This window comes from Anthonomus grandis, chromosome 2 (assembly GCF_022605725.1).
Source record: "Anthonomus grandis grandis chromosome 2, icAntGran1.3, whole genome shotgun sequence".
In the NCBI taxonomy this organism is placed as follows: Eukaryota; Metazoa; Arthropoda; class Insecta; order Coleoptera; family Curculionidae; genus Anthonomus; species Anthonomus grandis.
The window spans coordinates 8,894,583-8,917,570 of record NC_065547.1 but is presented as its reverse complement, the minus strand read 5'-3'; the positions used below and the strand labels follow the sequence as shown (position 1 = coordinate 8,917,570).

At 34.4% G+C, this 22,988-nt stretch overlaps 2 protein-coding genes across 8 annotated transcripts in view; one reads left to right on the top strand and one right to left on the bottom strand.

The window, feature by feature from the left end:
• LOC126750703 (rac GTPase-activating protein 1-like) overlaps nt 1-22,988 on the top strand; it is a 33,592-nt gene that overhangs the window by 7,509 nt on the left and 3,095 nt on the right. For 2 of the 3 annotated variants that reach the window (XM_050460400.1, XM_050460398.1), the window contains 3 exons: nt 6,537-6,787; nt 6,847-7,134; nt 15,062-15,177. In XM_050460400.1, the coding sequence (XP_050316357.1) occupies nt 6,537-6,787; nt 6,847-7,134; nt 15,062-15,113 (591 nt within the window). In that variant the 3' untranslated portion in view covers nt 15,114-15,177. Of the gene's footprint in view, nt 1-6,536; nt 6,788-6,846; nt 7,135-15,061; nt 15,178-22,988 lie in introns of those variants that run through there. The other variant, XM_050460399.1, reaches the window with a different exon arrangement.
• Nucleotides 15,248-22,988, bottom strand: part of LOC126750701 (ubiquitin carboxyl-terminal hydrolase puf) — a 146,370-nt gene continuing 138,629 nt past the window's right edge. For all 5 annotated transcript variants that reach the window (XM_050460392.1, XM_050460393.1, XM_050460394.1 and 2 more), the window contains 4 exons: nt 21,128-21,360; nt 20,841-21,044; nt 20,645-20,782; nt 15,248-16,275 (listed from right to left, as the gene is read on the bottom strand). In XM_050460392.1, the coding sequence (XP_050316349.1) occupies nt 15,775-16,275; nt 20,645-20,782; nt 20,841-21,044; nt 21,128-21,360 (1,076 nt within the window). In that variant the 3' untranslated portion in view covers nt 15,248-15,774. The remainder of the gene's footprint in view (nt 16,276-20,644; nt 20,783-20,840; nt 21,045-21,127; nt 21,361-22,988) is intronic.

The following is a 22,988-nucleotide window of genomic DNA, read 5'->3' as shown; positions in this document are numbered from 1 at the left end:
AATACTTCAGAAAAATATTCTGTGAGGCCATAATAGTAGCCCTTTTTTAACATAAAAGCTTTGGTAGAGCGCCTAAATGCCAAGCTTTGTCAACTTTGGCCTAAGGATAAGGGTAGATGATTGAACATTTTCTTTCCATTGTACACCACTGATTTTTTTACTTGTTCAGACCGGGGGATTGGCAATCTGATATAAGAGGTATGCCGGGTATTATAACCTATATTCTCCATATTTAGTTCACCCGAGAGTGAAGTTTCCAAAATAAAAATACAGTACAAAGTAAGAATTTTGTGTCTAACAAATAAGGGAGGATAAGTCTCTCGAGGACCGACCCTAAATAAACATCTAATAGCCCTCTTTTGCGAGATAAATACCTTATTAAAGACATACTGAGAACATGATCCGCAAAAACAAATACCATAACGAAGATGGGATTCAACTAAAGAAAAATATGAAGTTCTAGCCACTGAGCTGTTTAAATTATTCATAATGGCACGAAGAGCATAACAGCCAGAGGGAGTTTTATTACATAATGTGCTTATATGATTTTCAAATTTTAACCCAGAACCAATATACAACCCAAGAAATTTGCTCACATTAGCAGACAATACTATATTATTACTTAAAAAGACATCATTAAATGCACATACTTGTTTTAGAAATATTAAAGAACAGCTTATTAGCATCACACCATCTTTTTACCTTACATAAATCCGACCGAATATTTGCGTTAAGCTGCTCACAATTCTTATTTTGCCACAGAATGGTGGTATCATCTGGAAAGATGGTACAATGGCCATTTATTAAAATATGAGGCAAATCATTAACATAGATTAAGAATAAGAGAGGTCCCAAAACTGATCCTTGAGGGACACTTATGCTAGTCTTCATTTCATTGGAGCTTTGGCCCTGAAAGTTAACAGTCTGCACTCCAAGACCATTCCCCTGAATCCATAAGCCTCCAATTTACTCCGACAGTATACCATGACTGACGCAGTCAAAGGTATGACTTTTCCAAAGAATTTAAAATAGCATCAGTCGTGCTTAGGGATGCCTGAAAGCCAAACTGCTGTACACTTATAAGGTTGTGCGTATTTAAAAATGAAAGGACCCTATTTTTAATAAGATTTTCCACAATTTTTGACAAAGTTGGTAGAAATCTCTTCTACTATTGGTTGAAAGCTCAAAGAATTATTTGCATCTTCGCCTTTGTATAAAGGGATAACACAAGCTTTTTTTAAACAAGAAGAAAAGGTACCTGTTAAAAATGAATAATTAATAGCTTTGGCCAAAATCTCCAAAGCTATGTCTGGGAGAGCTAACAGCACTCTCAATAAGATATCATCATACCCAGAAGAATTTTTATTTTTAATTTGTCCAAATAATTCCTGAATTTCTAATGATGAAACCGGAGCAAAAAAGAAAGCATCCGAAACAGACAAATGATTCAAGTATTCCCGAAAATCCACATGATCAGTGCAAGCATCATAATTCATGTTATGTCCAATATTGCAGTAGAACTCATTTATCAAGGATTGAAGTCTGAGATGATGAGTTGGTTTTGACTCTTAATTTGATTGTTGACTATTCTCAAGCGTAGCCGTTCGATAGTTCTAGCCTGGACACTTATCCCCGCTTCCATCGATACCTCACAACAGAAGCCGAAATCATGCGAGGCGACGACCGCATCGCGATGGCAAAAATTCCGCGCTGGGGCACATATTTTGCGTTGATTCGAAATAATATTTTACTGCAGTTATTATTGTAGTTTATAGTAAGATTACGCATTTAAAATTTTAAACTGCCAAACTATTTTGATACTCGCTTTGAGTTTTAAAAAGAATAAAAATTCGGTATTTAAATTAGGTGGGTAAATTTACAATTTTATTTTTAACTTACATTTTACAATCTTAATTTTATTTAGAATGATGCCTACCTCTTGCTGCATTCCTGTTTAAGCTCAGAAAAAATTAAAATGGATTTAAAATTTTTTTTTTTGGTTTTTTTTAATTATCTCTGGAATCATACAAATTTTCGATTTTTTAAATAAGCAACAAAAGTTTGGCGTAGATACCTACCTAATTTTGTTTTCGGCATTAACATTTTTACGAAAAAGTAATACAGCAATGCAAAAACTTTCCCATAGCAACCAAGATAACCCACAAAAGTGTCAAGAATAAGTTTTTGAAAAAATTTTTTTTTTCAATAATCTTCAAAACTACATAAAATATAATATATATATTTTTTATATGGCATATTCTTCTACAAGTAAATAATGTGCAACTTTGGGGTAAATTATCCATTTTCGTATTTTGAGGGTAGACGAATTTGAAACACCGTTTATGTATATTTTTCCAATAAAATAAATAATAAAAAATATTTAAAACATTTATCATATACCTAAAAATACGTAATAATAAAAAAAATATATTATCTTGTAAGGCCGGGTATACACGATCCGGTATGAACGGTCCGGCGAAAACGGTCCGGCGCCGGATGGTCACGACAACACATAGGTTTTAATAGAAGACGATACATGGATGCGTCAATGCCGGATCGACGGATCAGCGCCGCAGCTTGCTGCGGCAAGACCGCGCGCCGGATAACCGGATCATCCTGGGCAACACACGTACTTCAATGTATCGCGATATACGTTCCGGTTGTAACGCGCGTTTTTAGTTATTTTCACCCAAATTATTACATTATATATCTTGTTTTAACACAGTCAACAATTCGCCAAATGATTTTTTAGACATTCTGTAATAATTAACAAACTTATTATGATACTGCCGAATATTTGTATGAAATTTGTCGATTTTTTTCTACACCACTTTCAAAATATGGATGCCTTCAATGTTTTCACGTTATACTGACTCTCGCAAAAAATCTTTTGCTTCAAGACCACAAATAATTCTTGATGAAGAATCTTGCAATGAAAACATTATTTCCCGATGAAAGTCTCGAAGCAATCAAATTTTTGAATTTTTTTTAATACCTATCCGTTTTTAACGCAGTGTGTATCGCGTATATCCTATGCGGTAGAAACGCATCCGTTTCTACCGCATCCGTTGAAACCGGATCGTGTATACCCGCACTAAAATGTAAAATATTAGGTCCCGCGGTATCTCCACTTAGTCGTTCCACTGTACGGCGTGCGCCACCAAATCTCGGCTTCAATTTTGACGCCACGAAACCAGTGTCACGGCTAGAACTCTCGATCGGCTACGTTCTCAAGGACTCCTTTGATCTATTTTTTGAATTTAAAATACTCTGTTGATAGTAATTATATTGGGCAGATTTAATGACTTTCCTATAAATTTTCCGATATTTATTATAAAATGATATAAACTGTACGTTTTGAGAGAAATACTGTCTTATATAATTTTTTTTCTTTATTTTTCATAACTGTTATGGGAAAGAATCATTAAATAATACACATAGAGTATTGTGGAATTCCTGGAGTAGATCATTAAAGCTTAGGCCATTTTCCCAATGGCTCTCGATACAAATTAAACTGAATCTTTCAAAATTTCTTTTGGAAAATATACGACCCACCCTTTTTTGAAGTTTACCTTGACCATAATGTTCAAGTGGCAATGATGCAACAAGAGCTTCATGATCTGATAATCCAGCATTTACCGTATTGCATTTCACACTTTCAGTATCAAAAGACGTACATACATAATCTAGAACTGAACAAGAAAGGGTAGAGAATCTAGTAGGGATCATCAATATGCATAAACAAATTAAAAGAATTTAACAAATTAGTTAATGATTGCACATTGGGATCTAATTTATTTGAGTAATCAATATTGAAGTCTCCTGTTAATAATATTATTGAATCAGCTGAGAATTGACTCAACAAAAAGTGACCGATAAATACAACAGAAAATTCAAACACTTTGTCCTGTAACAAAAAAAATAAAGCTGTCAATTTTTTCACTTTTAAATCTATTATATAAAGGTAGTTCCACCATAATTAAAGTACAACCATGACTACTACATAATTTGTCGTATACAAAGGTTCAAGAGGTTGCAAACCAATGCTCAACCAAAGTTACAATACCAGGAAAATTAAGTGATCAAGAAATATAAATAGTTCATCAATCTTAACAAACAATTTTATCATTTCAACAAGACCCCCAGAATAGAATACCATAACGAAGATGTGATTCAATTGGAGAGGAATATCCCATATGGGCCACTGTCAATCTCAGGTTGAATGATATAATTCGAAGAGCATAGCAACCAGAAGAGAGTTTTCTGTTTAACTGAATTATGTGGTTTTCAAATTTTAAGGAATCACCAATGTACAGGCCCAGGAACTTGCAGTACTTAAATGGAAAAATGTTTTATTGTTCAAAGATATGTCACCTAAGTCGCACTTAAAGTTCAGAATATTAGTTTTAGAAATATTGAGCATGAGACTATTGAAATTACATCATTCCTCCAGACACTGCATATCGCGCACAATTGCACAATTCAACCTTTGAGGATCCCTGTCATGCGAAAGTATTGTTGGATCATCTGCAAAAACCGTGGAGTGTCCACTAATCTTCAATCGAGGCAAATCGTTAATGTTCATTAAGAATAGTAGAGGATCCAAGACTGATCCCTGTGGGACACCAAAAGAAATTCCGAGCAACATGAAATATTAAAGAAAACTCTCTGCTTACGATCTGGGGACGTATTTTTGAAACCATGCGAGAAATTTCATTCGCATACGAACATGAAATGTAGTGGCAATGTAGCAAAATCGTGTGCTATTGGAGGCCATGTCAAACACGATGAAGACGATAAAGATTTTTTAGCCTAACCTGAAATTTCAGTTTAAAAACATCAGGGAATTGTAAGGGTTTTTTCATGGCGGTTCTTTCTTTCGGGTTTTTAGAATTGATTTTTTTTTTAAGTTGGATTCAAAAAATAAAGATTATAGCGGTTTTGTGTCGAGTGAGCAAGAAAGAACTAATTTTATTTATGGCACCCGGAATTAAAGTCTGGCAAACTCACCCAAGATTTTTCACCTAAAACTGCACAAGCCTTGTGCAGTAAATGATAAAAGTAGCGGACAGATTACACAGTCTCCCTGGAGCATATAAAGAGCACATCAATTCTATCGTAATAGGCTTACTTAATCTATAATCTATATAATTTAATAATTTGAGCATCTGAATACATTTCAAATGGGTTAAGAAATGAAGAGTACATCCTATTCCTTCTATCAGAGTTTCAGTCTCTTCAGTGCATCGACGACGTTTCTTTGCACAAGATTGTGTAATCTTGCCATTTCATTATAGTTGTTTTTTTTTCAATAAACTCAAAAAAACACTACAAAAATACTTAACGAACTCACACAAGTTTAAAAAAAAAAGCAAAACTAGTTTAAAATCAAAACAAAATAAGTGGCAGAATCAAATTGAAAATCGCACACGAACATTGAAATTCGAATGGTATATACTCATTCGAGACACCGCATGCGAAAAAGTTCGCATACGCGGTGGAGAATACGCATAAATGTGCAAAAAATCTTGGATTGCTTTTAGGTGATGAATTGCGCTTTAAGTTACACGTTTCTAATGTCATTAAAAAGCCATATTATTCTTTAACGCCATTGTATGCAAACAGAAATATAAATAATTTTAAATTAATGAAAAAACTGTGTGAATCTTTAATATTACCTATTATGAATTACTGCAATATTGTTTATTTTCCATGTTTAGACAAAATCACTGCGTACCGTTTGCAAAAGCTGCAAAATCAATGCTGCAGATTTATTTCTCGCCTGAGAAGGTATGATAGAGTCTCTGTAAGGATATGTGAACTTGATTGGCTGCGCGTAGAAAATCTATTCTCTTTGCAATTGGCGGTTTTTGTGCATAGACTGCTAGCTTCATCTAATCCTCCCTATCTCCGCGAAAAACTTACTTTTTTAAAGAATTTACATGAAGCAAATCTAAGATTTATAAATAAGTTGTCAATTCTTAGATATTGAACAGCCTTCTTTCGTCCTAGTTTTCTGTATAATGCTGTGGCAACTTACAATGACCTTGTTTCGAACCTTATAAAAGAGATGTCAGTAGCGGGTTTCAAAAAAAGCAAAAGCTGCATTTTTTAACAAAACAGGACAGCTAAATTGTCTGTAGGTATTTCTTATTTTATAATTTTTGATTTTTATGGACCAATGGGTGTATGTCTGTTTAGTTTTATATTACTAGTGTTACCATTAATGTTAATTGTTCTTTCTGTTGAGCTATCTAAAATGATTTTGCTTACATTTGTTAAAATAGGTTAAGTAGATTAGCCTTTGGCTAGACTTCGCCTATGTGCACTACTGAAAAGTACAAATAAAGCCATTATTTATTATTTATATGAAGTGTGTATAGTTTTTAATGTGTTATAAGACTCCTACTGTTTTATACATATTTCTAGCCATTAAACTTACATTTTGACTTGTACAAACACATACTGTTTAATCTATTAATAAATATTTGATTTGATTTATATGCAAATTTCAAATTTTTTTTTTTTTAATCCAGGAAAAATTCCTCAAAGGTCGAGGCGCGCCGTCAATAAGCCAAACGGATGTTCACACCCTTTGCGGTGTAGTAAAAGATTTTATCCGATCATTAGCGGAACCCTTAACAACGTACGCCCTATGGCCAGATTTCGTAGCCGCAGTAGAAGCAAAAGATCCCATAGACGTCTTGCCATCCATCTATCAATGCATTTCGGCACTGCCCCAGCCGAACCGCGACACTTTGGCTTATCTGGTTTTACATTTACAAAAGTAAGCCCTTTCTCTGGCCACCAAAAAAAAAAACAAACCTATATTGCAATTAATTTTAGAGTCGCAGAATCTCCCGAGTGTAAAATGCCGATTGAAAATTTGGCCAAAGTGTTTGGTCCGACCCTGGTTGGGTTTTCATCGGATAATCCGAACCCTGATAGTTTGCTAACGGAATTGAGATTGCAAATTGCTGTGGTGGAGCAACTGATACGTTTACCTGCGGATTATTGGCTGACGTTCGTCAATGTGGCCAATCAGCAGCAGCAGGGAAGTCGGATGCAACAGACGCCCAGCACGGATTCTCTGTTGCGCCCCAACGGTCGGTTCTTTACTCCTAGCAGGGCCAGGTAAGAGCATTTAGTATAGTGAATTTTGTATTTACAATTTTAAAGAATCCATGCAGCTCTTGTTTTTTGTTCATCGTTAGTGGTCTATGAGGAAATCTTAGAAACGAACAGGTGTATCTTCTATTGTCGTTTTAACATTCAATTTGATTTTCTGGCTAAACCGTAAGCGCAGGCCCTTGGGTGTGCTTTATGGTTTACCCAATACCATAAAGCACATCATGAGGGAGGTTTAACTTTTGTAGCATAATTAATTTTATAATTTCGGCACACTCTAAATTAAAAGTTATTGAAAATTACTATACTTTAAAAGAATAAGTCGACTTACGGCATACTCCGTAAGACGAGAAACAAAACAAGTAAAGATGGTATTTGACGACACGTGTTTCTGTTTTTTGGCCTCTTCAGGACAGGGCGACCAGAAAACCGAAGGAAAAAGTTAAAAAAAAAACAGGGATCATGAACAGGAGCAAACGACCAATTTGTGTAATCAGCTCCATTAACTCCGGTTTTGCAGAAAAAAAATAGCATCCACAAGCTACCTGTGTGATGCAACCTTAGCCCGAGTCAATATAGTTGCAGAGAATGAAAGCTAGTCATGCAGGTAGGCATGGATCCTGTATTTCTTCTGCAAACTCGGAGTTAATAGAGCTGATTCCACAAATTGGTTGTTTGCTCTGGTTGGTGACTCCTATGTCTTTTTTTCTTTGGTTTTCTGGTTGCCCTGCCCTGAAGAAGCCAAAAAGCAGAAACACGTGTCAGCAGGTACCATCTTTATTTGTACTACTTCCCGTCTTATGAAGTATCCCGATAGACCTATTCTCTTGCTTTTAATTTTTATTTAATTTTCCGTGCTAGCTTTCATTCTTTGAAATTACTATACTTTAGCGTGACCTAGGGAAAAATGCGATGTATTGAGTATTTAAAATTTTTTTAGGCGAAAAACTAGGGAATTTATGGCAAAGTCTCATATACTTTTGAAGATTTTCCTCAAAGTATAGCAATTTTCTCCCAGAAAAATCTTAAAATATGCGTAACGTCGTGTTCTACGTAGAACAAATTTTTATAGTGAAAACTAATGTACAATACTTCCGTAAATTACGTTTAAAGTTTCAATTTTCTGCGCGTTCCAGTGCCAAAATTTATTTGGAGTTATGTTTTGGTCAAAAAATAAAGAAAATAATTAGTTTCTCGAAAACCACTAAAAATAGGTATAGGAACACCTTATACAAAAACAATCATAAAGCGACAGCGGATCAGAAAATAAAATATTATACAGAGTATTCCATTAAAAATAACAAAGTTGCTACTACTTTTTGGTATAAGCGGCAACGCTGCATCGCTAAAAATATTTTTAATCGTTAGATCACTAGCTGAAACCCTTGATGCCAAATTTTCAAAAAATTTATTTTAGTTCTCCGTAAACGTCTAAGGTATCATCAACCATCAATCACCCTGTATATAATAATAATAATAATAATAAATGTCTTATATTACGGAATAAAAATACAGTGTTGGAAATATAAGCTATAGATATAGGGTGATAAACTTAATGTGATTTTTTTGAATTTTGGCTATAAATTTAGCATTTATTCTTCGTTTTTATCAAGATCTGGACCATAAGTTTTTTTATATGCCAAATTTTAAAACTAAGCTTTTTTAAGACTATGTCTTAGAGGGTACAACCAGCAACATTTTGATTTTTTTAAAACTTCGTTACTTTTTTAGGCTTGGCATAATTTAATTTTTTTAATAATTTAAGTTTTGCTTTAAAGTTTTCAATGCGCTCAAGACAAAATTCTATTCTCCTACTTCAGGTTAAAATATTTGCTAAAGTAGGCTGTGCCTGACAAGATGAATTATAAATGTCATTGTCACTGTAAGAATTTATGTTCTTGACAGTTACTTTGATGAGTGGTTATAAAAATTCAAACTTACACATTTAGTAACATTATCTATTACCTTTTATTCCATTCTTATTGTTAGTTCTGTTACTTATTGTTATTTATTTTGTATGACATGGAAGCCGACGACCAGACTTTAACCCATTAGATTTTTGCATATGGAAATTCATAGAATTAATAGTAAAAATATGTTATAAGATTCGGCGATTTTTCAGTAAAAAAATTTTAAAATGTATTGAGACCAAAGGAGGTTATGTCGATCATTTACTGGTAAATATTCAGAATTTTTATTGTAAATTTATCTTCTGTATTTTATTATTCATTCGAAGTGTAATAAAGCAATTGGATGGTGTGTTTCCATATGTAGCATTCTACAAAATGCTTTATATTTAGGAAACACAAAATAAAGTTTAATAGGCTGTATCAAATCAAATCTATAAAAAAACACATGTTAATAAAACTCATCTTTTTATTTATATATTTTTTATTTGAATAAAATTTAAAAAAAATTCTTATAATGACCCAGATTTTCGAAAAACATAAATAATAACTAATTTTAACAGGAAAAATGCAGATAGCCATATTTGGCACATAAAACTTTCTCAAAGTTGTAGTGATGCGAACAGCTATGAAGTAATTCTAAACATAATAATGAAAGATAAAAATAATTATTAATAACATTATTGTAAGAAAAAGTCTTCGCCCTCAGGGTTATTTACATCTGGAACCACCGTTTCATCCTCATCAATGGTTTCGTCACTACTTAGCAAACTTGTAAAAAAGAGCCGGCAGTCATCTGGGACACTTCCAGAATTGCAAATTTCTTTTAAATGTTTCAGCTTTAATGCTGAAATTTTCCTCTTTTCCTCGTGTAAGGGTTTGAGACATTTTTCCATGGAAGCAACTGTCACTCGTCTTCCTCTGTGTGGAAGAATCATTATACTGCGAAAATCTTCATCAAAATCTGTTTTAATTTTCATTGTAAAAGGGAATGCCTTTTCCTTTCTTGCGTGCATTGAATCGCATTCCGTTTGGCTGTGTCCTGAAACCAGGAATTTTTGGTCAATGACCTCTATCGGTAAAACTTGCACGGCATAAATAAACATAGCGGCAACAAATTGATTTTTATTTTGGTCTCCACATGTGTTACTAAAAAGCATTACATTTTGAATGGATGTAGAAAGACTTTTGGGGTGGTGGAATAAACAAGATGCTATTTCGCATGGGCCACGTGAACCTTCTACTTCAGACCACATGTAGCATTTTCCAGAATTATCTCCACAGTTAAAAATAGTGAAATTGTATGTGGCTAACTTCGTCTTGTAAAAAAGAATGGGGTTAGTGGGATCTGTTGGCACATACAATACTTGTTGCAAATCAAAGTTGGCGGAATGTATTTCTTTAGGATTTTCCTTTGCTGCATCTTTATCCAAATTTTTTTCCTGTCTGGCTCTTTCTTTATTTTTAATGTGATCTTCATAGTTTTGCAGCAAATTTACTTTGATTTCCGTGTTAGCAGATTCATATGCTGTACATATTGGACATTGATCCTTTCGAGGCTTATGGAATGATAGATTAAAATGAGAATTAAAAATATAGCGATAGAATGATTCCTTTAAACATTCCATTCATTCATTCATTCATTCATTCCATTCAACATTCCATTCTTTGGCACAATCTTCTTGGTGTAACCTGTGCATCTGCTTTAGGTTCAATTTTGGATTCAAGTACATTTTTTTTGAGTCTTTTCTACAGTAATGAGAAGAGACTGTAGGACATTTCTGAATATGTTGTTTTAAAAAACTTACTGCATCTTCTGATATTTTAGAGGTACCATAACCGCCTCTCTTATCTTTTTCTGTGGTGTTACTATTTGGGACACGTTTTTTAATGGCAAAATTCAGAAATCCCTTTTTAACACCAAGGGTATTAAGTAGCATTGTTCTACATACATTTATTCTAGAATCCTTAATGCACAGATAAAATTTCATAGATTTGGATCTTCTTACGTTGTTAGTGCCAGTAGTTCTTCTTTTACAATCGATAACCTCTACCAAATTATTTAGGAAATCTCGTTGCCTATCAACATTTGCAAGATTCCAAAAATATTTATCCTTTCTTCCTGGCTAATACGAGTTTTGCATTTAATCTAATAATTGTAATTGCAGAATTGGCAAACATAAATAAATGCGGCCTTTTTTTATTTATTCACAACCAAAAATCGGTAAGAACAGACCAATTTACTAAAGACAATAATAAGATATTACAATACAATAAGTTAAAGATAGTAAAAAAAGTTACCAGTAGTGTCCAAATTTTCAGCGACGCCGACGTCAGGAATATTTTCTAAAGATGGTTGTTTGGGCAGCATCATTAATATTTTTTTGCCTCGACTCATTTTGCATGAAAAAAGTTTACACACGAAGGCCGCTTAAAAAAACGAATTAGTAAATGAAACGTTCTAAATCAGCTGACACGTCCAAACAAGTAGCTAACTGCAAAGCGCGCCAAAATTTTACTTAAAATAATTATTTCCAAAACAGGCTATGTGATTTTGGAGAGATATGGAATTCACAAAAATATGTTTTCACAGTTCCAAAAGTAGCTATGTGATTTTAAACATATTTGGACCTCATAAAATAATTTGAAGAGGAGATAGACACTTTTCAAATTGCCAATTTTGGCGCCAAATTTAAATTTATCAATATAGCCTCTTTTGGAACTATTAGAAATCCTTATTTAAACAAGGCTATGTAAATAGCTCAAAAATACAATTTTTGAAGATAGCCACATTTGGAACCAAACCATCGAATTGAAATAGTTTATGAATGTAATTTTTTTGAGTGCATTGAACACTTTAAATATAAATACATATTTCAGAAAAGGTTAATGGCAGCAAGATTTTTGAAGTGTACCTTTTTTAAACAAAACTGTTTGGGCAATAAATATTTTAAATAAAAAATTAAATTATGCTAAGCCTAAAAAAGCTTATACTTTTGCCATATAAAAAAAAACATTATCCAAATTTTGTTAAAAACGAAGAATGCTAAATTTATAACCAAAATTCAAAAAAATGCATTGAGTTAATCAGTATCGAACTGAGTAAACAAATAACTTAAGGCCGTCGTCCCACCAAAGATACGCGAAGGCGATACGATTTCGCCTGGACACATTCAGACGACATGCAGTGGCCCCACCAAAGATACGCGTTTCGTGTTTCCTACGTTTAGTTGTTCAGTTAAGTTCAAAATGTCATCGAGTGAAGACGAGGATGTGGTTGCAATGTATTGGTATTTGCGGAATAGAAAAAAAAATGGCAAAAAAAAAGAAAATGGTGTGTGCATCCTTTTATTGAGAAAAATTTAAAAAAAAAATGTTTGTTGCTGCTAAGGAGCTGCACAGACATCCATTAAAAACCAGTTCAGCATTTTGCTGTGCCATAATAAACAAAACAACAAAACTTCGATAAATGAAGAAAAAACGCCAACACACACAACTTGAATCTTGCTTCGCAACTGACACGTCCAGTCTCCCGGCAACACGAAGGCGACACGCTGTGTCTTCGGCGCAGCGTTGGTGGGGACAAAATGATTTTAAAACATGGGTTCGACACGAAAGATACACGCTGGCGACATCGCGGAGATGTGGCGTCGCTGTCGTGTATCTTTGGTGGGACGACGGCCTAAGATTCAACGAAAATTACTCTATTAAACACTATAAAGCTAAATTAAGAAAAAAATAAAATTATGCATTACGTAACGTACCAAGGGGGAGTTTGCCTGTTTGTTACGCCGGGTTACAAGGGCGCGCAAGAGGGTCAAATATTTCTAAAAAGTGCGTTACGTAATACTTGGATGCTTCCTAAGGTATTTTTTGCTTGTTTATGTTTGCTATAATTTTGTTTATTTATGCAGTGTGGTGACTTTAACTGGAATAAATTCAGTTAAAATTTATCTCGCAAAATTCCTGAGACCCGTCGATTTTTGTTTATTTTTTTTCACATTTCAAGATAGTTTTTGTATTTTTTCACCTACAGGGGGGGTCCAAATTAACCCCAACTTTTTTTTTTCAAATGGAAAGCCACTTTTTTTAAACTCTCATTAAAAAGAGCCCTTTTTCTTGATTAAATTGCCCTATTTACTTTTGTGATTATCTAAAGGAGAAATACGAAAAAAAAAAATAAAAACCATTAAATTATTAAAAGTTGCATTTAATGTATAAGATGCTCAAAATGAGCACCATTTACTTGTTGGCAAAGCCCAAGACGATAATAAAATTCGTTTCTGACATTTTCTAACACTTCTGGAGATATTTGTCGGATTTCTTGCCTAATACGTTCTTTGAGTTCGTCTAAGTTTCCTGGTTTGCTCATATAAATTTGACTTTTCAAATGTCCCCACAGAAAAAAAATCAAGTGGAGTGAGATCGGGAGAACGTGCCGGCCACTCGATTGCACCCCTTCTACCAATCCATCTGTTTGAAAAATTGTCATCTAAATACTGGCATACATTACGGCCATAATGTGGCGGAGCACCATCTTGTTGCATCCAGATTCTTTCATCATACAAATCTGGATCGAACTGACTCGGATATAAGGCACGTAAGACTGGAACTAGTTCATGTTCAAGAAATTCTAGATATCTTTCCCCAGTTAAAGTATCATTGAAGAATATGGGACCTATAACTTGCCTGCCAATTATGCCAGCCCAAACATTAGTTTTCTGGGGATATTGTGTATTAGTTTCTCTTACCCAGTGTGGGTTCTCGTCAGATCAATAGCGACAGGGCTTATTAACAGGGCCATTTAGGGTGAATGTAGCCTCATCAGAAAAAAGGATCCACTCCGAAGATATGCGATTTTCGTCAATGGCGTTTATCATTAATTCACAGAACTGAACTCTGCGATCTGGATCGTCTTCCAATAACTCTTGAACGGGTTGCATTTTATAAGGTCGTTTGTTTGTACTTTTTAAAATTTTTAGCACAGATTTATGATGAATACAGTTTTCGCGAGTTACTCTTCTGGCTGCAGTTACCGGATTTTCTTCCATCGCCAACAATACATTTAATTGGGTGTTTTCATCGATTTTAGAAGACTTTTGTCTTGAAACATCCCTCTAAAACTTCTCGAAATCTGCTTTCGATTTTACTAACCGTACCTTGGTTAATAGGTGGCAAATCTGAATATTTCTGCCTGAATAAGTAGACAAGCTCTAGCTGAGTACGACTTCTGTCCCCATAACCAATCATCATTAAGATTTCAATCTTGTGGGATTCGGATAAATAAGGCATTTTTTCAATATAAGTTAACTTATTTAACAACTGGTTGAAATTCACTTTAACAGTGACACTACAACAATGTCAGGAAATGTCTCCAAAATACCAATAAAATAAACAAACACGCCAAAAATTTACACAAAATATTTCGCGACTTTTAATAATTTAATGGTTTTTTTTTTCGTATTTCTCCTTTAGATAATCACAAAAGTAAATAGGGCAATTTAATCAGGAAAAAGGGCTCTTTTCAATGAAAGTTAAAAAAAAGTGGCTTTCCATTTGAAAAAAAAAAGTTTGGGTTAATTTGGGCCTCCCCCTGTAGGTGAAAAAATACAAAAACTATCTTGAAATGTGAAAAAAATAAACAAAAATCGACGGGTCTCAGGAATTTTGCGAGATAAATTTTGATTAGTTTTAACTGAATTTATTACAGTTAAAGTCACCACACTGTATATCATTGATTGTTTGTTATATTCTTTATAGTTCCCACTTTCTTATGTATGTCTGTACCTATGTTTTATTTCATTTTTATAATTTGGCTCTGTCATTGAAATAACTAAATGATACAAAAATTGTCATTTACTGATAAAAGACTGTATGACAGACAGGAGAGTTGTACCGTTTTGGTTCCAATATGGATTCAATTTTGTTTTGGGTCACTTTTTATTTTTAAGCTTTCTCCATAGACCACTAACTTTTTTGCTGCTATGTTATTTTATTAATATATTTTTTTTTATGTTAATATCCAGATCGGCGAGAAAAAGACGCTTTGAAACCCCACCGGCCTATAAAATCGATTAAATCAAGGTACTTACTTAATTTATACCTTTTATTATTATAAGTATTATATTTAATTATTCACTAAGCCAAGCGTTTTTTAGCCTTTTAATTTACACGTTTTGTACTATTATAGTTTTGTAAAATAAAACAAACAATAGAAAGAAATACTTTTATTACTTTTTAAACAGTCTTTTGAGGAAATAAAAACAAAAAAAACTAACTCTGTTCACCCAATAAGTTACGCGATAACGTAATTTATATACACATTTTTAATGAAAAAATTTAACAATGAATATAAGTTAAGAAAACCCTGCTTTACTTACAACTAAAGTACAATTTGGTTAGTGTGGGAAACGGGAGAGAGGGGAGGGGGGTAGGCAAGTCGGTTAAAATTACACAATATTCATATAACACACTGAGACGTTGAAGCGCGGCCCTTACAATTATTAAGCGCGGCAAATTAAAAATTACTACTATTTTGATTCATTTATTATAATTTTTTTTGTTAAATTGTGATGGTCACTTACTAGATTCTATAAGGTGTGAGTTAAACCCTAACCTAATATTAAGCGTTCGATCGATAATTGAAAAACGATAATATCAAGACCCGTTTTATCAGTTTATTGTTATATTTCAGCTAAAACGAGGCGTTCTCGAACACGCGCACGCTAATAAACCGACACTAACTGCGCTTGCTATTATTTCCGCTATCACATTTTTCTAATTGCAACACCGACATCAAATCACTTAAACTGCTCTCAAGCAATTTCAAATTATCCAGAGGGATATTGCCGGTTATTCGCTTCGTGTCTTTGTTGCCCTCCTCGGAGGTGCCGCCCTCAGAGGTGGAGGTTTCGTTGTCTTTTTTCACCTCCGCAGGTGAATCTTCTTTAGGTGAGTCTTTGGACGTCGAAGGTTTCTCATCTGGAGGTTGAATGTCGGGTTCTATATTCAGTTTTCCTATTTCCGACTTCACTTTATCCAGTAAGGTTTTTATAGTGTCCTTTAAACTAGCTGGGGGTTTACCCTGAGGGGTTTTGTATACTAGACCTAAGGCCCTTATGTCTCCTGCTAGTCTTTTAGGGCATTTTAAGATGTCCGAGGAGTTTACGGACTCTTTTAGGGATTCTACCATTGATTCGACCATTCGCAGAGTTTGTTCGCTTAAAACGTGGGCAGAGACCTTAAAAGTACAAAAAAATCAACTGCTTCATTAAACTAAATATTTAAAAAAATAGTATAATATTTAATGGGCATATAACAGCTATTACACATGAGGATGATGTTTGTAATCCTGCTAGTGAGGAATAGTAAAGTATTGAAAAAATTACATGGAACCAACAAATTTGCATATAATTTAAATAAAACATTAGTTTTTTTAAATTAAAATATTAAGGAAAAAGTCCATTTTGAAGTGGAGTGTTCTTGCCATCATCAGACTTTAAAATATATTGCAAACAGTTCAAAAACATTTTTTTTTCTTACAGATGACATCAAAAAGTACAGACTAAAATTGTAAAAAACTTACAGAGTTACTTAACACATACACAAATTATAAACAATAGCAAATAATGCTTGAATGGTACAGTCTTTGAATTAGAAATAGTCCCTTCATTTCACTATGTTGGAGCAGCCTATTTGCTACAGTCTGGCCTTCTAACTTTTTTTTCTGATTTAAATTAATTAAGTTTTTACTTAACCAGGTCCAAAATACTTGTTAAAAATTCTAGTATAGATCGATTTTAGAAACACAATTTTTTTATAGTACTATTTGGGACGTTTTGACTCTGTGACCTTTGTACTTTTAATAAATAAAATACGAGTGATTGAAATCCAAACATATAGCCGATTTTCAGCGTTGAATTGGTAAGAACCGCGGTTACTCTTTTGGTTAACCGGTAAGTGTGACGTATTGTTCCGCCACCCACCACTTAAAAATTCTGATTTAAAGAAACAGTCGCTGAAATGAATTATTAGGAATTGAAGAATTTATGTTTCTGCTTTTTCTTTTCTGTTTGATTAAAAAATTAAGTCGATTTTACAGAGCCTTAGCCACTTTTTTCTTTCGAAAAAAAATGCTTTTATTGGATCTAAAATAAATTATGTATAATGGCCATGTAAATTTGCATGGGTAAAGCCTTATTGCTAGAATTAATTTTAAATTTTCTTTCCTTTAATTTAACTTTTTTTTACTAAGTAACGTGTTACTACTTGTTCTCTTTGAATTTAAAACTAATTGGTATTTATTTTTCTGAATTTATAAAGGGCGCACATCATATCGCAATTCTCAATCATTTTTCTACAATCTAAGCATAGCCTTCTGGACTGTATAACCGAAAGTTTAACCCAAGTCCAAAACCGGGTAATAAATGATAAATACCAAACGCCAAACAGCTGATTTGTAACGTTTTCCCCTATTTTGGTTAAAACTAGAATCGCAGAAGAACCATTCCACGCTTAAAATCGGCTTACATACAATGTGTCTAAATAATCCTGGGTAATTGGATTGTTGGTTTAAGTTAATCTTCCAAGATAATTTAATCATTTTACAGTTCTGTGTTTAATAATCAAAGTTCAGCCACAGAACTATTCACATACGTTGGATGTAGGCGATAAATTGACGTTATACTGATATTTTTATTTTCTTTGATAAATAAAATAAATAAATGCTCTAATGATGTGTATAAAGAGTAGGGGAGAGGTCCCTATTTTGGACCGGCTCTTAAATTAGACCATGGCCTTTATTCGAATAAAAACTGTGCCAGGCGCCATTTGTTGGCCGGTAGATATAGCTTATATATTTGCTAGCCGCAGCCCGAAACAAGAGATCTGTACAGTTCGGATAATTCGGGAAATAACATGTGTTATGTTTTCGTGCTGGCTGATGTAATTTTGCTGTTAGCTTCTTAGGGCTTTATTTTTTTACTGGTGAGTAACGTTGTCACCTATTATTTCGCCTAATAGTTTACTTGTTTTTTACAACAAAACCGTTTTAAAAACGACTATTTTAAAGTGAGGTTATAGTATCTTAAATTGAACCACTTAAAAATTATTATTTTGGACCGGTCCAAATTAAGCAACTTTTTTTTTCTTCAAGGTAAATATGTCACAACGTGAAAAATGTGGAAAATGGAACGAGGAAGATATGAAACAAGCCTTAATTGCCCATCAAAATGGAGGTATAGGTTTAAACGAAATAGCTAGAAGGTATAAAATACCGAAGGCAACTTTAAAACGCAGAATTGACGACAAAAACAAACATGTTCATGGAAGTGAAAAAAAATTTGGACGAGCCGCAGATCTTCCACCAGAAATTGAGGAAGAGATAGTAAAGCATGTTCTAGAGCTTGAGAGAAGTCTGTTTGGAATCACTCGTAGTGATTTAAGGAAACTCGCATACGATATCGCCGAAGCGAATGGAATTCCGCACAGGTTTAAAAATAGACGAGCGGGCAAAAAGTGGTATTATTGTTTTATGTCTAGACACAAAGATATCGCTTCGCCAGCCGGAGGCAACTTCAGCTGCGAGGGCTGTAGGGTTCAGCAAGGAAAAAGTTGAAGCTTTTTTTAATTGCCTCACTGCTCTTTACGATAAACATAAGTTTGGTCCGTCGGAGATATATAATGTCGATGACACCGGCCTTTCTACAGTCCAGAGACCGCAAAAAATTAGCATCAAATAGGATCTCTTACAAGCGGAGAACGTGGAGTAAACACGACATGTGTTTGCTGCATTAATGCTGCTGGTATGTACGTCCCACCGATGCTTATATTCAAGCGAATAAGATTCAAAGATGAACTCAAAGAAGGCGCACCTCCAGAAACAGAATTTGCTTGCTCAGAATCGGGCTGGATAACGAGTGAATTATTCGCAAAATGGCTAAGGCATTTCATTAATTTTGCGAAGCCATCTAAAAATAAGAAAGTACTTTTGATAATGGATGGACATACCCCCCATACAAAAAATGTAGAAGCCATAACTTTAGCAAGGGATAATGGAATCATCATGTTGTCACTACCAGCACACACTACCCACAGGTTGCAACCCTGTGACGTCTCATTCTTTAACCTTCTTAGTTCATATTACAATCAAGCAGCAGATAAATGGCTTCGTGCGCACCCTACCCAAAATATTACGCAATTTCAGGTATTAAGATTACTGGGAGAAGCATATGCAAAAGCTGCATCAGTGGGAAATGCTATAAGCGGACTTGCGAAATGCGCCATATGGCCTTTAGATCAAAATGTGTTTGATGACAGTGATTTCGTTTGCCTTTCCAATGTGAACATCGAGCCTACAAATGCGCCAAAAGACAATATTACCTTTTCAGTAAACGAAATGTCCCAGAGTACTTCTACTAACAACAGCCTATCCCAACATGCTTCCACATCCTCAGATATATCGGTAGAGCTCGCATGCTCCAAGCCATCGCCCCAAAAAAGAAAATCTATTGAAATATCTCCTCTACCAATTTTAAAGCGAAAATCACGCACAGCAGCTTCCAGTTCTACGATAATAATAACTAGTAGCCCCTACAAGGATGCCCTTGAAGAAAAACAACATAAGAAACTGGCACCTCCTCAAACCGTTAAAAAGGTATTTTCTTCTTCAAAGCCGACCTTCAAGGGACAGTCCCCTGCATCTAAATCTGATAAGGGAAAACGCCGTTTGCCGCAAAAGTCATCAAGTGAATCGGAATCGGAAGACGAAGAGTGCCTTTGCCTCGTTTGCCTATTTCCATTTTTGCAATCTGGTTCAGGGGAAGAGTGGATACGCTGTGTTTTGTGCAAGAAGTGGGCACACTTAAAGTGCACCACTGGTCGCAATACTGAGTTCTATGAATGTATAAATTGCGAGTCTGACAGTGACTGATTTTTTTCTTTTATATACCCAATATTTTAGGCTTATATGTATATTAGTAAATTAATCTCAGAATTACATTTAGTTTTGTACTGTATTTGACTAGTTTAATAAACGTTTTTTCATTAAAAATTAAAAAAAAAATAGACATGGTCCAATTTAGGGAACTTGCGGTTTAAAATAGGAAACCAGTATCCTAAATTGGACCAATGACTCTATTTTGATTTGTTTTTTTTTGCTAACCACAGGAACAGGTTTTAGCCTGTTTTGTAAGCTCTATACATTTATAACAGACCTAAAGTTATGTACAATTTTTTTGTTATAATTTGGTTCACAAAATTTCATTTTACAGATGTATTTTGTTAGGTGGTCCAATATAGGGACCTTTTCCCTATAACTTGTGAAGTTGTATAGCAACGCCTCAACATCTAACTGTATAATATTTTAACAGCCATGGCACTTTAGAATGTATTCATCACAACTTAGAATATTTCTGTTTGGTTTCCCGCCATTTTTTTTTAATAAAAAACAAAATTACCATGAGAACCAAAGCCGTGAGCAATAGGTATTATTATCTATGCAAAATGCGTAAATAATAAGCCTTTTATTAAACAGTCGTAGAAAAAAAAAATTAAAAAGACTTTGATATTTGTATAATACGTAATTTAATCAATATGAAACTGTATCTCACCTTGGGGAAAAACGCCATCAAAAACTCATAAATCGCATCGACGGTCAAGCAAAGTCGTTCATCCAGCAGGATCGCCTCCACGTAATCCACAAAATAGTTGCAAGAAGTGAGCATGTTAATATATTTCCTATCTACATGCTGGTAACAATAACAATTATTAGTAACATAAACCAAGAAATTGTACTTTGTTTCTTACTTGAGCTTTTAGTATATCTAACCACAATTTAGGAAAATAAGTGGAATGTAAAGGAACAGCCTCGTATCCGACTACCGCGCTTAAATTGATCAACACCTCCTGTACCGATTCGTTATTTACCGCCAAACGAAACATCGTGTCGATGAAATCGTGATAGGGCGTGTAAAACTTGTCCAGGGCCTTATCGTATTCAGGATCTATACCCTAAAAAATATTCTCAATTTACCAAGAAATTCATTTTTAACGGTTTCGTTAAAATAGACATATGGGAGCTAATTTTATATTACCCTGCTGCATTCCAACTGATTTTGGGGCACGGTCATCTGGACCATAGGCCGTAAAGGACGGGCTCCGCCCTTTCCGGTGACGATCGGTAACGAGTGGCCTCTTCTGGGGAAGTAGGGCCCCAACGGTACCGCGTCCTGGCTGTCCTGGAAGGCCGAATGGCAATGGGACAGCAGAGGAACTAGGATTTGCATTGCTTCGGGGGTCATTATTAGGACGAATTCTTTTAAAACGTCTAGAAAAAAAAAGAGAGGGTGAAGAAGATTCTACTCGAGATAGAGGTTGTTTTTTCTGTGTGTTAGAGCGTGACTGTCTTCGTTGTGGTAATTTATATCGGATTACTATAGAGAACTTCTTGACTTTCAAAAGAAATGTGACAAGTGTATAGTTTACTCAAAGATATACTATTGATCTTGTGGGACATAAAAAGACCCAACATTATCATATTTGTCGTCAGAGTCGTAATCGAAAGTTAATATTTACCTGCATTGCAAAATATTGTAATGCAAAAAATGTAAATTTGTGTATATATTTATACCTTAGTTTAGTCCGAATTAAAACTTGTAATGTTAGGTCTGTAAGTATTATACCTACCTTTACTAAGTACTTACAGACGTAAGTACTTAGGGTTTAATATAAATAACAATAAATTGAGTGTGACAATTTAGTTCTAATTAAGTTCTTTACAAGTTAACTTAAGTGGTTATTGTTGTAAGCCAGTTATTTTTTTGTGGCATTATATCTCAAAAATATAGCGACCATGGGCGAGCTCTAATAGTAAGCCTGTAGTAACACCTTTAGAAGAAGGCATTTAAGTTCCGATGCCAAAGAAATTATAAAAAATGTATACCAATCTTTACTATAAAGAGATTTTAACCCGTGTGCTTTGACAAAAAAACCTTTGTCTACAGTTAAATATACAATAGAGAAATCCACAATCCAGGAGAAAGCGAAGCGACTCTGGCTTCTTGAAATGTGTGGATAAGAGTGATTTGTATCTTAAGAAGAAAAAATGTATCAGATGTATGAAGAAAAATCAATACCGTTCGCCCAGATAACGGTCCTGGACGACGCATGAAACGCGCGAGGGGAAATTCAGATGGAATGTTGCCGTGTTATTGGCGTACATCCTTTTTTATGAATTTGTGTTTTTATTGTAAAATGGAATTAATTATTTTATAGAATTAAAAATAATAAAATTTAAAGGTGAAGAAGTAGTCCATACTTGCAGCGGAGTTAATATGTATATTACAACACGTGTTGTAATCATGTGATTTTAATGTTTGTGTAGATCCAGTTTTAGTCCCATTCTCGTGCATCTTAATATGCCACTTTTATTCATTGTTAGGCGCAATTCACACAGAACGGGCGTATGGGATTGGCGTGGGACTGGCGTGGTAGACGCATGTGCCACTTGCATGTTCGTTTATGGGGCAATACAGATAGAAATGGCGTGGCACACGCGTGATAAGACACGCCACCGCCACGTCACGTCACTTCGACGCCACGAGTGGCCTACACTAGTGGTAAATGCCATATACCAAACAGCAGTTTATATTGCTTCTTTTTGTCTATTTGGTAAAATGCGGGATGGTTATTTATTTAATACGAGTTCTGTGAAGACGTGCAACAGTATGCAGTTCTGTACGACTATAAAAGGACGGATTACTGCAATAGAAGTGCACAAGATCAAGCATGGGAAAAAATATCAAATAAATTCAGTGAAAATGGTAAGTATGTACCTGTTTATTAACAAAAGATGCATAAACTCGTATTTACATTAGAAATTATACTTTTGTTTCAGTAACCGAGTGTAAAGACCGCTGGAAAAACATACGAGGAAGGTACTCAAAATATAAAGCC